Source organism: Ascaphus truei, chromosome 2 (genome assembly GCF_040206685.1).
Source record: "Ascaphus truei isolate aAscTru1 chromosome 2, aAscTru1.hap1, whole genome shotgun sequence".
In the NCBI taxonomy this organism is placed as follows: domain Eukaryota; kingdom Metazoa; phylum Chordata; class Amphibia; order Anura; family Ascaphidae; genus Ascaphus; species Ascaphus truei.
Genome location: NC_134484.1, coordinates 181,141,476 through 181,159,369, shown reverse-complemented (window position 1 = coordinate 181,159,369; position 17,894 = coordinate 181,141,476). Strand labels below are relative to the sequence as shown.

General features: G+C 41.4%; 1 protein-coding gene and 1 pseudogene across 9 annotated transcripts in view; both read right to left on the bottom strand.

Annotated features, from left to right (window-relative positions):
- Positions 1-7,225: 7,225 nt before the first annotated feature.
- LOC142488168 (uncharacterized) lies at positions 7,226-8,116 on the bottom strand (annotated as a pseudogene).
- A 453-nt stretch (positions 8,117-8,569) lies between these two features.
- Positions 8,570-17,894, bottom strand: part of LOC142487004 (thiopurine S-methyltransferase-like) — a 62,036-nt gene continuing 52,711 nt past the window's right edge. For 8 of the 9 annotated variants that reach the window (XM_075585623.1, XM_075585627.1, XM_075585628.1 and 5 more), the window contains 2 exons: positions 10,645-10,689; positions 8,571-9,742 (listed from right to left, as the gene is read on the bottom strand). In XM_075585623.1, the coding sequence (XP_075441738.1) occupies positions 9,621-9,742; positions 10,645-10,689 (167 nt within the window). In that variant the 3' untranslated portion in view covers positions 8,571-9,620. Of the gene's footprint in view, positions 9,743-10,644; positions 10,690-17,894 lie in introns of all 9 variants that reach the window. The other variant, XM_075585626.1, reaches the window with a different exon arrangement.

The window sequence follows — 17,894 nt, the reverse complement described above, 5'->3', positions numbered from 1 at the left end:
GAGGACTACACAGAGGGAGTACATAACAGAAAATGGGATAAAAGTGGATCAAACAAACAGTATGATAGAAGTAGAGATGTAACTACACACACACCTAGAAGAGTAAGGACAAATTCAACTGAGAACAAAACCACAAACAAGTCAGCTAATAAGGATCTAGTAAAAAAACTCCCAATTATCCCAAATAAAAAAAGTCCAGAGAAACACATAGAGATCAAAAAACATGAGAGGGAACAAAGTAGGTCACCATTCAATAGAGAGACGTACTATCCACACAGATATCACCATCAGGAGAGGCATTGCCAATATTGGGTCGGGGAACAAAGATTTGACCATAGAGACAGGAGAGATAACAATAGGAGGGACTATCGTAGTCAGGACAGAAGTCAGGGATGGGACAACAGGTTCAATCGTGAAAGGGAAGAGAGGAGAGAAAGACCAATATGGAGAGGTGAAAGGGAGAACCATAGAGATAGAAGAGATCACTCAAGACATAGAGAGAGAGAACCAGAAAGAGTTAGATATATGAGCAGATCGCCCATCAGAAGCCCAGTGTGGGAACGTACAAAGAAGGGAGCTACGGTGGCTTTTTTAGAACAAAGCACACCACACCTCCCAACGTCAAAAAACAAATTTGAAGTTTTAGCAGACTCCGAAACGGAGGAAAAGATAAAAGGAAAGAAAAGAGAAAGAGAGGAAAGAGAGGCAGAAGGAGGCCCCCAAAAGAAACACACAAAGTAAATGGGGTTTTTAATATCAGTAAAACTGAACTGACTGACATACAGCATAAACTTATAGCTAAGGACCTCAACTTCGCACCTACAACTAGATCAAGCGGTTTCACCATGTTTATGGACGCAAATAATTTTTTGCGGCAATTAACCATAAAAAGGTTCTTCCTAAACAAGGATGCACAAATTAACGATGCCCATAGTACTTCACATTTACCAGCAAAGGAGAAGGCGGAGTTCATACACTCAAAACTAAGAGAAAAGTCAAAGTTCAACCCTATTGGCAGTAAAGGGCATCATTTAGAGGTATACCACAAACTAATTTTAGAAGATCTGGAGAAACTATCAGCGAGTAAAAAATGCCCCAGAGACAACCTTACCAAGGAGGAAAAACTAGCATTAAGGGAACTAGCGGATAATAGGTCCATCACCATCAAGCCGGCCGACAAGGGAGGGGGCGTGGTGGTGATGGACACAGATTACTACCTATTGGAGGCCAACAGGATATTGGGAGATGCGACTACATACCAGAAATTAACACAAGACCCCACTAAAGTTCATAAACAAGAACTAGACAAAATCTTAGAAAGAGGCAAGAATTTAGGCATCCTCAGTAACAAAGAATGGGGGTACATACATCAAGAGAAACCAATTTTACCTGTATTTTATTTCCTGCCTAAAATACATAAATGCATGGAAACCCCTCCAGGCAGGCCCATTATATCGGGCATCGGGTCTCTAACAAAAAATTTGTCAGAGTACCTGGACTTCTTTTTACAGAAGTATGCCACTGCAGGAAGGTCTCATCTCAAAGACACGACACAGGTCATTAATCTCCTTGCAGATATACCTTGGCAGGACGATTACACACGAGCCACATGCGATGTGAGGTCACTGTATACATGCATCCAACATATAGATGGGCTCAAAGCCGTGGAAAGCATCATCACAAAAGACATCCTCATTCCAGAAGAACAACGCCGCTTCATCATTGACAGCATTAACTTCATTCTAACACACAACGTATTCTGGTTCAATGGCCTCTTCTACCTCCAAGTGTGCGGCACCGTCATGGGGACCAGGTTTGCGCCCAGTTACGCGAACATATTTTTGTCGGACTGGGAAGAAGATAACATCTGGTCAAATAACCCTTACAGCGCAAACCTGGTCTCCTGGCATAGATACATAGACGACGTACTATTTATATGGAAAGGGGAGGAGCCACAATTGATCAACTTTATAGAACATATAAACCAAAACCACATTAACTTAGAGTTTACATCAGAACATAGCCAGACCAACATCAACTTCCTGGATCTAACAATATACATAGAAAACTCACAAATTAAAACAAAAACATTTTTTAAACCAACAGATGCCAATAAATTTTTAATGACCAGTAGCTGCCACCACCCCAGGTGGCTACAGAATATACCATTTGGCCAATTCAGAAGAGTGAGAAGGAACTGCACAGATGACAGTATTTTCAAAGACCAAGCAAAAACATTGGAAGGGAGATTTTTAGAAAGAGGTTACAAACAAGTACTCATTGAATCCGCGGTTGACAAAACTAATGCACTTACGCGTAGTAACCTGCTGATACCAAGGGTAAAAAACAATATGAATGACTTTAAAACACCTTTTATTAGTACCTACAATTCGGATGCCAATAAAATACAATAAATTATCAAAAAACACTGGCACGTGGTACAAACAGACCCTATCCTCAAGGACCACATCCCGGAGGTACCAAGGGTTATTTTTAGAAGAGCTAAATGTATGAAATCTCAATTAGCCCCTAGCGTTTTTAAAAAAGAAGAAGAACCCAAAAGTCAGAATTGGTTACCTCCACCAAAAGGCTTTTTTGGTTGTTTCAGCTGCAAAGCATGTAAACAAGTATCTAAGGAAAATAAAATGGAATTCACGTCTAACGTGAGCAAGGAGACCTTTAAAATCAAACAAAATTTAAATTGTCGCACAGACCATATTGTATACCTGCTGTCTTGCCCATGTGGACTCCAGTATGTGGGCCGGACTACAAGACCTTTGAAGGTCCGCATACTGGAACACATGGGTAACATAAGATGGCATTTAATTACACATTGTGTATACAAACACTTCAGTCAGTTCCATGAAGGAAACCGAACCTTTTGGTGTACAAGGGGATAGAGAGAGTGGACAACCACTGGAGAGGTGGGGACAGATTGCGCAAGCTATGCCAACAAGAAACATTTTGGATCTATAAGTTGAAAACCCTAACTCCAAAGGGTCTCAACATAGATATAGATCTGGGGGCATTTATGTGAGTCCCCCATCATTTGATAAGAATAGTACTATTTTAAACTTAAGTCGGATGTACCTAATAACATTTTTATGTTCCTCCACCCAACACAGAGTCTTTTTCGGGTTCGAAGACATATGCGGATTTACCAACTACTATTGGACACTGGACAATACCCTTGCATGCACATATACATTTTGTATGTAGGGTCTTAAGCCCCAATTTATCTTGACCACCAATTTTTCACGTTCACCCTACCTCATTGGACAATATCTGCACAGATTGCAATTTCTTCTTCAGCATTTGAATTTTCCAGCATCCTGGTTTTTAAATTAAGGATAATCAAAACCAAAATATTTTGGTCTAGCATTACTGTTTTTTTAACTTTATTTAAAAAAAAATTTTTATAATCTACTACACTTTTAAACATATCTTGTCACCTAAATACTATCCATTGGGATAGATATGATTTCAGATATATAGTTTGTATAACCACAAGTTTCCCACTCACATAGTAAGTCATTATATCCCTTAATTGGATTAAATGTGGATAAATCAGTACCACTTACCATGCTTTTACCACTAACCAACAGAAAAGTGGATATTTAATTAACTGTTACACATAGTACAAGAACAAATACAGCACACATACAACAATTGAGTTGCTTAATTCCAGGATCAGAGCAACATAGACAAACATGCATCATATATGCAACCATTTAAAATCGGGTTCACATGAGTAACCCTGCATAACACAACACAAGGAATCTATAAAGGAGAAAAGAATTCTCATTTTTATAAGTCATTTTTACTCCTCACAGTAAAAGTGCATGAGACACATTCGTCTCTAATTAGGAGTAATAACATTTTTTATTCCATTTTTTTTTTGTGGTTACTACGACCCAATGCATGAAGGACATTTACATAGTCACATACGAGGGCAGGCCCATGCGCTGTATACATGAGGATGCGCACGTAACCACCCATGAACTCTCCTTCAAACTATGAAAACTTTAACAAGAAATGACACCGAAATGCGCACACCAACCAATGGGAGATGCGCGCGCAGCCCCCAAGATGGCAGCGACCCGTCGCGGAAGCAGAGGATCATCAACCACACCGAGATGAAGATTGGCTATTCACTGTATAAAAATACAGCCAGACAGCTGGTCAACATCTACTGAGCCTGAGGAAGTCCTGCTTAGGATGAAACGCGTTGCTCTACACACTATCTTGGGACATTTTATTAGCTTATCCAGCGGGACTAGAGGCTAAGTCTTAGCTCTCTATCCGGACGCGGAGTGAGAGATCCCCTATCACTATTGCCCTAGCTTTCCTTCAGTTTTAATTGCCTTAGAGACCATTGGTTTCTTCTTTTTTATATAATCTGTAACCCCTTCTGTTTTAATAAAGTTTAGCCCCTTAGACTCAACAGTCTGCATCCATCCTTTTGATTCAGTTTTGCAGGAAGAATCCAAGAGAAACACCAGAAGAGAAAAAGAAACCACTACAAGTGTGTACTCACACTGGCCCGTGTGAGTATTAAGAGATATCGTTTTTTATCCCTATGTACCTTGAACATCAGGCTGCATTAACACCAATTCCTGCCAGATGTTCACAGACATCTGACAATTTGAACTGATCCCTTAATCAGGAACATCAAGACACCTTGATAAGAGACCACTCACACTGGCCCGTGTGAGTGTTTGTTCATACCACTGCATTGCAACGGTTTATTGTCATATTGTTCCATCACCCCCCTTTACACTTTAACGTGTATTATATATATATATATATATATTATATGTATTGATCATATTACCTTTCCATTTTCACGAGGACAAACCCCCTGGAGGGAGAAAACAATCAAACGAAGAAAGTTGTAGAAATAAAGAAGAAGAGAAGCGACGACCGCAGATGAAAAAACCCTACAAAGAAGAAAACCATTCCAAAGAAACCTTGATAAGATAGAACTTACACAAGGCCGTGTAAGTTTTCCATTTATTTATTTATATTCTTCCCACCCACTTATACACACTACCGTCTGTCCACCATCATTATATGAAGTATGCCACATAGACTGGCGCCTACAATAGATGTGTGTTCCACCATATTGATCATTAGAATATTGGACATACCACTAACTGTGCTCCCCCATCTTCTTTTTGTATCACTTGGCTATGTCTGTCAGGCCTGAGGCATCGGCGTGTTGGTCGCGTTCTGAGGTAGTTGCTGGGAGGGTCCGTGCGGTCGCCTCTTTCTTGGCGTGGACGCATGGTGGCTGCTGGTCGGTGTGAGGGGCTGTGTTCTCCCGTGTGGGTATACCTGGATTGCGAGCCTGTTGTGGTGCATCCGTGTGCGCGTTGGCGTGTGGATCACTGTTGTGGCTATAGTTGTCCCAGGCAGCATGTACCATTGGAGGAACAGCGTCTTCTCCCCGTGGACCTAGCAAGTCTTCGGTGTCTGTGGAGTCACTCCCTCCGTGTTGAGATGGTGCGCTGGTGTTTACACTGAAGAGGTTCCTTACGTAGTCTTCAGTGCGTTGGGCTGGATCCTCTGAGGCTATCCGTCTGTACGGTTGCTCCCCGCTGTCCTGTCTCACGGCTGCTTCTAGGACTTCAGCATGGGCTATGGCGGCGGCGACTACCTTCTCTTGATTTAGGGCCTCTAGGTTAACGTCCACCACTGTCTTTTTCCGTGCAGTGGCTGCAGCGGCGGTGGCAGCGGCTGTCTGCTCCTCCTCTTCTAAGCGGGCCCTTTCTAGTTTCATGACTGCCTCTTTCTGAGCGTATGCGACCCTGGCACGTGCGGCCTTTGCGGTGGCTTGTGCCTTGGTAGCGTGTGCGCTTGCGCTGGACACGTTAGATCGCGCTGATTTTGCAGACCTTGATGAGTGCCTTGATGTGCTGGAGCGCTGTGACGCGGTCTCCAGGAGGAGCTCTTTCCTATCGCTTTGGGCATTTACAATGGCGGTCTGCATGATGCGATCGCGCTCCAGGTCAATCGCCTTTTGCAGGTCGTGTTCCCGCATGCTGTCTTCTGTGTTAGTTCTTGTCAGATAGGTGAAATATGCCTGTGACAGCGTTACGTAACGTCTATGGTATGACTTAATCTGAGTAATGGCTTGTTTGATCTGGGTTTCTTGATTGCTAGCACTTGCGACATTACTTATTTCACGATCAGTGTCCTCCCAGGCCTTCTCTAATTTTTCGCGGTGTGCGTCAATGTCAGCCTCATATTTTTCGCGGCCCTTTTGTGTGTCAGTGTGACTGTCCGTTTGGGCCTTGCGTATGCCTGCGCCTGTTGCGGTTGCGCGACGGTCTCTGTGTCTGAGTGGTCACTCTCCTGCGTGATATCTGGTGAGGCTCTGAGTTCTGCCATGCTGTAGGTGTGTGTAGGCCTTTAGCCAGTGCGTGTGGCGTGTGGTCTTTTACCTGTGTCAGCGATGGGTGACTGTCTCAGATGAAGCCGAGCGGTGTCCTGCAGCGTTCAGCATAGGGGTAGCTGTACTCACAGGTGTCCGGTGGCTCTGCCGGTGTCCTGGCGGGTGTCCGGTGGCGTGGCCCTTGGTGGCGCTGGCCGTGGGGATGTGCGCAGGGTAAGGTGAGATGGTAATCCCTTACTATGGAGCTCTGTAGAGGGTGGACTCAAAAAGACTGAGAAGGCCATCAAGGCTCTTTGTGTTATGGACGTTCTGTCGGCAAAGCTGCGTGTGCAGTGTAAGCTGCTTGCTGCTTTTCAGTCTGCAGAGACTGCTCTGTGTTATCATAGCATAGCAGCTCCTGTAAGTGTCTGTAAGGCACACGGTATACTTTTAACTATTCTGGAGGCCAAAGTCATGTGTAAGATGATTAGCCCAGATAGTTTCAACTCGGCCCTCTTTTCAAAGCACAACAAGTTCTGTATCTTTTCTTCACTTTATTTAGGGAAAGCAGGGTAAAAGACAGGCACTTGTGAAGAGATGTTGGTGTTTAGATAATGCCTCTCTGTGGGTGCTTTGTAGTAAAGGACAGGTGAAAAGAGTAATCCTGCCACTAGAGCAGTTACAAGAGGGGTACTCACTCATCCGGTGGTGATGGTGGAAAAGGAAGTCCCAATGTATTCTGTGTAACATTGTTGTGTGCGTTCATTAGGTGAATAAACGCAATTTATTTTTATCTCTCTGCTTGCTCAATCAATGATCCCGGTAATTAAAAGTGGTATTAAGCGGGTCTTACCGTGACAATATATTATAGGCGTATGTAACAGTTACAGACCAGATTAAAATGTGAGACAGCTTTAGTTTTGAAAGATCATAGACTGGTGGTGGCTGTGAGAGTCTCCGATAGATTATTCCGGTGGTCTTGTTTTTTTCTCTTGTGTGAACTCTCTGATGTTTAACAAGAGTAGAGTTATGGGTAAAACATTTCCCACATTCAGAGCATACAAATGGTCTTTCTCCTGTGTGAATTATCTGATGTCTAAGGAGATTAGAGTTATATGTGAAACATTTCCCACATTCAGAACATACAAATGATCTTTCTCCTGTGTGAATTATCTGATGTCTAAGGAGATTAGAGTTATATGTGAAACATTTCCCACATTCAGAACATACAAATGGTCTTTCTCCTGTGTGAACTCTCTGATGTATAACAAGAGTATAGTTATGGGTGAATCATTTCCCACATTCAGAACATTCAAATGGTCTTTCTCCTGTGTGTACTCACTGATGTGTAACGAGATCTACATTCTTGGTAAAACATTCCCCACATTCAGAGCATTCAAATGGTCTTTCTTCTGTGTGTATTCTCTGATGTGCAACAAGATTAGAGTTATCTGCAAAATATTTCCCACATTCAGAACATACCAATGGTGTTTCTCCTGTGTGTGTTCTCTGATGTGTAACGAGATTATAGTTATGTATGAAACATTTCCCACATTCAGAACATACAAATGGTCTTTCTTTTACTGACAAGTTCTTGCCAATGTTCCCTGCATTCATGTTTCCTTTGTTACACTTTGTAATAGGAGTAAATGCATATTCTGACCATGTAGGTTCTCTGATGGTATAAATGTGGGAGTCTGGGAGATTTCCTTCTTCCTGTGAGGTTGATTCCTTAGCCATAATGCTCACAGTTTCTCTCAGACTCTGGTTTGGTATATCTTGACTAATGTGATTTGCTCCGTGATACATTTGGGTTAATACTGGTATATTCCTTTACACAATCTGGTGAACAGAGTAAAATGTGATATTCTTCAGGGGAATTCCTGCTCAAGGTATGCCAAAGGTATTCAAAGGTATTCAAACATCCTTAAAAAAACAATGCATGCAAGCGGCAGAGACATAAATAAAGTTATGTTTCTACTAAAAAAAAGGGATTCCCGATGTCAAATATCAGCGACTTCACTAATGTTGGGATTATAAATGTGTATTTTTCATTTTTATAGGTCAAACCCCTGATGAAGGTCCCCGTAGGACTAAAACATTGATTATGACAAAACAAATGTAACACTTTGATATTGTTTGCCTTATAATTGAATAAAATAACACATGCAGTAAAAAAAATAAAAATACACGAATAAAAAAAAGCTACATTTTCTTGCAACCCCTTTAGTACCAGGCCTAATATGCTCTCTAAATGAATATACACTACTTCAGGTTCTCTGCTAGGAAACCCTTTTAACCAGTTACTAAAGCTGTCATTGGTTTATCAATAAGGAGGTCCTATAAAACTGAAATGTTATATAAATACTACATGTTCCATTACGAATTGCAGTGTTTTCAGAATGACAATGTTTTAATGAAATGTCATATATTTCTAGCATACAATCTTTCATCCACAATAAAGTAAAATCACAGTTAATTAATCCTTTAGATTAGACCTAGATATATGCAAGTGATACTGTACTTTGAGAAAAACTGTGCTGACGGTGTATGTCAGCTTTATATACTCATTTAACAGACACTCCTGAGCCACAAATACAGAGCGCACCAGAGAGAAGTATAAAGATATGTATTACAAATATTAAAACAGTATATGAACACTTAAAATTAGGGTTGTAAAAGCAGATGAGCCAGGTGGAGAAAATGGGAAAGTTCATAAGTTTCCTACACAGTGGCCCAAGCGCTAAGGTATATCCTGTGTCTCCAAGAAAATGTCCGACGCTTCCTCTATAGCTTTTCGGAGAGCTAAATCCATCTGGTGGTCAGCTCAGCTTGCTGTACAGGCAAGTGGTGCACAGAGAATGATGTATACCACAGCTATTTTGAGCCTAGTGTACGACTTCATCTCTGTGTACACTCTGTGTGTACAGGAGCAAAGCTAAGCGAATGAGAAAGTTCTCTCAGATGGCAATTGTATTCTTCAGTACAGATGCTGAGCACTTTCGATTTTCTCCTAAATCCACCTAAATGTTTATGGTTAGTTATAAAAAAATATGTATATGACTACATTGTTTCTTAATGTACAATTCAATTAATTGGTCATGTATTAAATTAATTATTGCGTACAATTTTAATAAAACTTTTATTTTTTCTAATTTCTCCTATGCAATCAATAGTGTATATCTTTGATAAACAAGATAATAGAATCTGATTTTGCTTCACAAGTAGGTCTCTTTCTGGACAATCAGGAGCTGGATTTTAGTGTTAGTAGATAGATTTTCTCCTGGAAGAAATCGAGTCCCCAACCTTCCTGAACGTGAGTGAGTGAATCAACCGTCTTCAAACACTTGATATTGCATAAGGAGCCTAAACGGAACACAAAGTGAACACTTCATTTCTAAAAGCCCAACGTAAAAATAAAGGAAATGTTCAGGCTATTAAAATGAACTGGGAAAAATCTCAGATTTGAATACTATATAAAAATATTTCCAGGGCATAAAGGTACATTGTCAGTTACTTAAGGAGGTCTGGATCTACTAAGCAATTTACTCGGGCCACTCAGAAAGAAAGTTATATGTTTAGCCATGTTTGGCATTGGCGACAGGGATCAAGCGGAGGTACAGGATGAGCTTTATAATAGAAGTCACCATAGAAGTAACGTGTCAATAGGATAAATTTGTCATTTGTCACCATTTTCAACTTTGGAAATGAGATCACTTTTCTGTGCAGCCCTGATAGTTGCAGATTCAGTCTCCTATACTCAGAAGAGCAGCTTCTTGTTTGCTTTTCTTATATTACATGAATTTGGGGCTTCCCAAAGCTAATCCGCAGAATCTAACCCAGTGGACCCAATACGGCTGCTGGGATTATTCTTCATGCAGCCAACAGGAACTGGTGAAATCAATGGAAGATGATGATGTTGGATTTCTGTTTGTGGTCAGCATTCATATGTGTATTCTTTTGTGTAAGAAACCAGATTACAAAATCCCAACAATATTGGGAATAAACTGGATTCCGAGATTGGCTGCAAGATAATTCCCGGTTCAAGTAATATATATTTTTTAAATTGCTGCATATTGCTGTCCATTAAATGGGACTTATAGGCAGACCTGGACACATTTAATATATCTTTTTTAAATTGCTGCATTAAGCTGCTCTTCTGAGTATAGGAGGCTGAATGTGCAGCAATTTAAATATATATATATATTAAATGTCTCCAGGTCTGCCTATAATTCCCATTTACTGGACAGCAATATGAAGTGACTTACCAAATAATGTTTCCAAATCAGCATCCGTTACATAAAATGGCGGACCTGAAAAAATTCAAATCATGAGTTACACTTTAAGGGAAACCATGGGGTGCACTGTCAGTGCTATGGGAAATTACAGTAATACAGTAATAATAATAATACAGTAATTGTATTTTCTTGTAATGCAGCAGAGGCTCCTCCACCCATTGCCAATCAATCAACCTTATCATGCACAAGTAAAATTCAGAAACACAAATAGTTACTGTACATGCTTCCAGGAGAAATCCCGGCACACGTCGGTGCCTGACCACAGGCACTTAAAGGTATTTTTTCTGTATCGTCCGTTTCTCCATACAAGGTGGGTGTAAGGAGCAAGACAGCCTCTTGGTAAAGGTACAAAAAGACTTCTTTTATAATTAAAACAGGGATACAACTCACAAAACAGAATCAGTTCATTGGATTTTGGAGCCAGCTAGAGAAGATCTCCTTCTCTCTAGTTGCCGCAACCGTCCTCCCCGTCCCTGTCGGCGTCTGACGTAAATTCAAATTTAATTTAGATATAAGTGTGATTGTCAGCTTCGTCACACACAGACAAGAGCCAACACAGGTTCGATATATTGAGTAATTTATTGATCCACAATACTTGTGATCAACAAGGAAAGTCAAACAGACTCTGAACTGAGTGCAGTCCTCACAGAGCTCTGATACAAATTTACGTACATTGGCTAACATTGGTTGCTAGGCAGATTATAATGACATCACTCAAGCATTCCCTGTGCACGGGGGGGAGGGGTTTACTTACTCTTCTAAGCCAATCAAGTTACAGGCAATTTGATCTATTCTAGATTAGCTCTACAGGTCGTTTCATCTAGCCTAGACTGGCTCTACAGGTTATAGCTGACCACAACATTCTTGAGTGTTTGAGCAACAAGGCATAGTCCATTTAAAAGTACTTGATACAGGACCTTCCACCTGGGTTTCAATGCGTGTTTCCTTTGGAAAACCTTTACTACGACACAATCACCAGGTTCCAGTTGGTGCACTTTCAGGGTTTCAGTTGTTGGCTGGAGAGATTTTACCTGTGTATGGAGAGACTGTGTATGGGGGACTGTCATAAGGGGATAACTTATGTTTTCTAGTAGTGGTGCTTTGGATGGACATTAGAGCCACAGGGAGAGCCTCAGGCCATTTCATCCCTGTGTTATCACACATTTTAGCAATTTTGTTTTTGAGGGTTCCATTAACCCTTTCACCTGCCCCTGCACTCTGTGGATGATGTGAGCAATGAAGATGGTACTCACTTCCCAAACTCTTACAGACCGTTTGCACTATCTGTCCTGTAAAATTAGTCCCTCTGTCTGAATAGATATAGTCCTGGAACAGGATTACACATTTTCTGTCTCCCTTTGCAGTTTTAATGATAACTGTCTCCCTAGTTTAGCGGCATGCTTTTCTCCTGTTCCAGCAGCTAGTTGCCTGTGTAAACACAACATTTTTGCTACATATGCCCCCTTTACACAGCCCTAGTTGGTTGCCCTGGCAACTTTCCAATCTTCTTAGCTAGAAGGTTTGTTCAGCCCAGCTCCCCTGTCTTTCCGGCAGTTATAGTGGTCCTTAGACTGTTCCCGCCTTCCACAAGAAAGTGTCTTTCTTTTCCCTACAAGCTGGCTTTGTGAGTACATTCCACCTCCATTCCACCCCCTGCAAGGCCATCCTTTTTTACCGTCCCCCCATACCAAGGCACCTTCATCAACAGAAGCAGTCTCTCTCTACATACCATCAACTGAAAGTACCTTTTATATTTCTGTTGACTCCCCCAATAAAGTTGAAGAAAATAGAAGGATTTTGTGTGTTTTCAAAAGGGGGGTGAGTTAAACCACTGGAGTCATTCACATCCTACATGTGATCCTGGTTCCAGAAGAGATATGGTGAGGCAACCCATACCTAGGGATACATTCCTGCAGTAACTTCTTTGCTACCGTTTTAGCATCTGCATGTAAACACGGGTAGGCTTCCACCCAACCTGAGAAATTACAAATCATTACCAACACATACTGATAATGCAAACTTCTTGGGAGTTCAATGAAATCAATCTTTAATCTGCAAATTTACAAAAGGGCCCAGTGGGCAAGGCGGATGATTGTGCTGTGTAGGTTTTATAGGCTTTCCTACTTTATGTTGTCTACAAATAGCACATTGCTGGCAATAAACAGTCGCTGCTTTTGACAAGCCAGGCGCCCACAAATCTCCCCTGATATGTTCTACATTTCCCACTTTGTCCACATGGGACATCCCATGTGCCATGCAAACAATATATGGTAATAGCGAGGAAGTAAAAGCTGGGAGGTCATTGGTGCCAATCCACTTATTTCCTCCAGCTCTGTGGCCCTGTGAGACTCCCACCAGTCCCTTTCATGGTGAAGCAAGTTATCATAAAAATGCTGTAGGTTAATGGGTAAAATAATGGTGTCTGTTTTATTTGGGTCAGGGTGAGCAACATAGAGAGCTGTTACAGACAGACATTGGGCTGCAGCGTGTTTTGCAGCTTGATCTGCTTTAGAATTGTCAATAGAGCAATATAAGCTGCTACTTTATAATAGCTACAGCTTGGGGCAAGAGTAAAGCCTCCACAAGCTCTTTGACATACCGAGCATTGGCAATTGGAGAGCCTGAAGCATTTAGAAAGACCCTGGTTTTCCAAAGTCCCCCGAAATCATGGCAAATACCAAAAGCATACCGGGAGTCAGTGTAGCTCTTTACAGTTTTCTGTATGGTAAGCACACATGCTCTAGTGAGAGCAATACATTCTGCAATTTGAGCAGATCCAATGTCTGGTAAAGGTTCTGCTTCCACAGTTTCATAAGGGGTGACAATGGCATCTTACATCTTCTGGTCTATTTTGAGAATAAAACACAGTTTGTGCCTTAAAGCTGCAGTTCAGTCTTTATTTATTTTTGTTTTTCTTCTGCTTCTGTCTCTCAGTGGAAGCTCATGAATATTCATGAGCACTCCTGCACTGACATGTGCTAGAGGGAGGGCAGGGCTGACAAAGGGGTGTGCCAGGGCTTGTGACAGGACATGAAGGGGCAGTGCCTTAGCAAATGGCTGTTAAAATAGAATACAAGAAAATTGGTCTTTCAAAGTTGTTTTTTTTAAAACAGAAAACGCTAAAAGTATTTTTTCTTACTACAGAACTGATTTATTAAAAAAAAAACACACATGCAGGATATTGACTGAACTGCAGCTTTAACCAATGTAACCTCAGCCTTTGCCAACTTGTCTTCCTGAGACTTTTTCTTTGCATCTCTACTTCTCTGCATGTGCTCTGCTACAGTAACAATCTCAGACAAAGTTTTGTGTTCCCAAGCAATACACACAGTCTGCACTTGGTTACCAATCTCAGGATGTAATCCTTTGACAAATGCAGCTACAATAAGTGGTCTCGCATTCGTTTCTACTTCCTCATTACCACCATATGCCTTTATCATTCGCAATAATCTGTCAGCAAATTCACTCGGCACCCCATCCTTTCCCTGTTTTGCAGTATTTATTCGTGTCCAGTCAATTGTCAAGGTAAATGCAGCAGTTATCACTCCCTTTACTTCACATACCAATTCAGAAAATCAGCAACATTTCTAGTTTCAACAATATTATCCCAAGAGCAAGTATCCCATGTTCCCACACATGTTTTTAGTTCGCGAATTTCCCCCTGTCAGTACAACCCGAAACAAATGTCTCACATCACCCAATGTAGTATTATAAGCAGTTATTGTACGGTCAACCAAATCAATAAATCCAACTCGATCATCGGATACTTTTGGAAATTGTTGTTTAAATAAAACCAATTCCGATGGTGCCCACGGAGCATCTATAATTCTGGGAACACCTTCCCCATCCACCACACCCACCGTAGAGGATACATATCTTGACTATATGGGTCATACTTGTTTACTGGGTTATGCTGACGGGCGGTTCTCCTTAAGCCCTCAGTTTGCTCAAGAACAATACCCATTACTTCTTCTTGGGTTTTAACAATTATCCTGCCCAGGGTGACAGGAGGAGTAAGGTATGTTAATCTCCCAACTGCCCTTTCATTATTATGGAAATTAATTAATGGTTGTTCGTACATCTGAATTTGTGGCTGTTGAATTTGTTGGCGAAGTTGGACTCCTTTTTGTCCCATTGGATTTTGCATGGATACAGGTAATGGTAACACATGGGGGTTTCAAATTTCTTGTTCCAGTACAAATTCTGGAGCAGAAGGAACAAGTAATGTTGTCTTTCGTGGAGGACTGTATAAAGGTGGATTGGGCAGTAGAGGATAGTTATGAATGACAGGGTAGAGTCTCGACGGACTTGTCATTTCTGGTAATCTAGTTATTTTGTCAACTTTCTGCTCTCATTTCTTATTAGTTTCTTGCCAAAAAGCCATTAATTTTTCTTCCTTCTATTTAGTGGCTTCCTCATGCCATTTAAAATAACATTGTGTCAGAATCCGCTACTCAACCCAACCCGCTATCGGGTGTCCCGCTGCTACCTCCGCCTATGACGCCCCTCACACTCCTGCCGGTACAAGCTGCCAACCTAGGAGCACCCGCGCACCCCGCGCTGCAGTAAATATGTTTCCTGCTGGCCCCACCTCTAGGTAGCGCCCGCACGGTGGCATTACCGGCGCGCAGCACGCACACACGGTGCACGGTCAGTGCGTGCACGCGCCAAATCACCTTTTGCCTTCAGGGATTCTTCCCACACCTGCTACCACCTTCCGGACAGCCAATCACAGAAAGGCTTACTGCTGAGTCTTATTACAGCCTGCAACCCATTGGACCTTACCTCCTATATATGCTCAGCCTGGCCTCTGGCAAATCGGCTGAGCATAATCATTTCCTTGTGCAAAGTTGCTTACGCCGATTCCTGCCTCCTTGTCTTGTCCTGTTCTTCTGCTTCTTGGCTCTGTTCTTTTTTGACCTTGGTTCTCATCTGAATTCTGCTCTTCTCCACTCCTGGCCCCGGCTTACCAATGACGATCCACACCTCTCCAACCCCGACTAAGGCAAAGTACCAATGCCGATCCGCACCTCTCCAACCCCGACTAAGGCAAAGTACCAACGACGATCCGCACCTCTCCAATCCCGACCTCGGCAAGTACCTTTGACCATTCTGATCTCTCCAACTCTGACCCGGCTACCTCAACCAATCTACACTCCAGACGTGTCCTCGCAGCTGGAGGTTGGGGTTTTAACAATCCCCTCCTCGGCCCCGCGGTCACGCCTTGTTTGTGGTGATCACTCCGTTACACATTGCCATTCTAATAGAGATTTTTTACTTTTCTTTGTGCAAAGTTTAGTTCTCAAATATTATAATTTATCCAGGTGCCATCTAGCGGCCAATGTTTATCTTTTTTTTCTTTAGTTATGTCCATCCACTTCTTTACATATTTTAGTACAGAGGAACCATAACTATTACACATGACATAGTTTGGCATCCCTTTCTCGGGTCTTTCGGATTCCTCTCGGGTATTATTTTGGCCCATTTTAATAACTACTGCAGATTTATTTTATTCTCCCTAAGATACACCACACAGATATATCACACAGGATTTTTTTCTCAATAATAATCAATAACTTACTCAATTTGGCATCCCGTCACCTGAACTAGACTTCGAATGGATTTCACACTCCACATTAAATTAAAGGCATTTCAAAAGGCGCCTTACCTTATATAATGACCGGTCAGTTGAGAATTTCTATGGAAATCCTTTGTCTCCTCTGGTCCAAATGTCCAAGATGTTAAGATCCAACTGCCTGCCACCAACTGCGATTGTCAGCTTCTTCACACACAGACAAGAGCCAACACAGGTTCCATATGTTGAGTAATGTATTGATCCACAATACTTGTGATCAAAAAGGAAAGTCAAAGAGACTCTAAATTGAGTGTAGTCCTCACAGAGCTCTTATAAAAATTGCGTACATTGGCTAGCATTGGTTGCAAGGCAGATTATAATGACATCATTCAAGCATTCCCTGTGCACGAGGGTATCTGATTAGTTAAAAGTATAAATCATATTTTAGTATATTAATATCAAAATTAACACTAGATCTGTACAGAATGAGACTCATCTTCAGGATCTCATGAATATATACCGGAGTGCCAATTCTATGCCAAATGGATCCATGTGCAATTTATATGAAATTTCCATTTTTTGTAAAGTAATTTTTTTTATTTAAATCGTAAAATATTTTTATGTATATGTTTTAATTGGTAATATATTAATTATGTATAAATGTATATGCAAATGTTTTTTTTAATCTATTGTCCACATTATATGCAAAATTCTCTCTTGGATGATACAATTAAAGATGATTAGACAAAGTAATAGAGAGGGCTAAATAATAGGAGACAGATGGACTACAATCACATACCCCTGAGGAAGCAGGAACCCCCTGCAAAACAAGTGGGGTGACACAGGACCAGAAAGAGTGTTACACACAACATCCTGGAAGGGACATCAGACGTCGACAGGGACGGCGATGACAGTTGCGGCAACCGGAGAGAAAGAAATCTTTCCTAGCTGGCTCCAAAATCCAATGAACTGACTCTGTTGTGTGAGTTGTATCCTTGTTTTAAATGATAAAATAAGTCTTTTTGTACCTTTACTAAGAGGCTGCCTGGCTTCTTTTACCCCCACCTTGTATGGAGAGACGGCCGATACGGAAAAGATACCTTTAAGTGCCTGTGGACAGGTAATGATATGCACTGATTTCTCCTGGAAGCATCTACATTGGGTATATAGGAAAGACACTGGATGGCGCTCAATCTATTCCGAAAGGTGCTCATTGAAAATAAATCAGTGAATACAGTGATAATTAATACACAGTGATAATACTCTAAGTAAATCAAATAAATGTAGTGTAATATGTGAATCAGTGAAAAATAAAGGCAAAAAACAACTTCTCTCAACCCTATAGCGTAGACTGTTTCCAAAGTCTGGGTACATACAGGTTCTCCAAATCTCAGGGGAGCGAAGAAGTCATGCAGGAAAGAAAAAAAAATATATAGTGCAATATGCTATTACTAATGGGGATATATATGAAAGGCTCCCAAATGCCTACTCACAATAAAGCAGAATAAGGAGAACAGTATACCAGTCAGTGCTGGTGATGTCCCTGGATAATACAGGAGTGGTGTAGCAGAGATGGGTGATGGATCAACCAAGTACTAATCGTAGCGCTTGTTGGAGTGGGTAGAAAATCTCAGCAGTCTCGGAA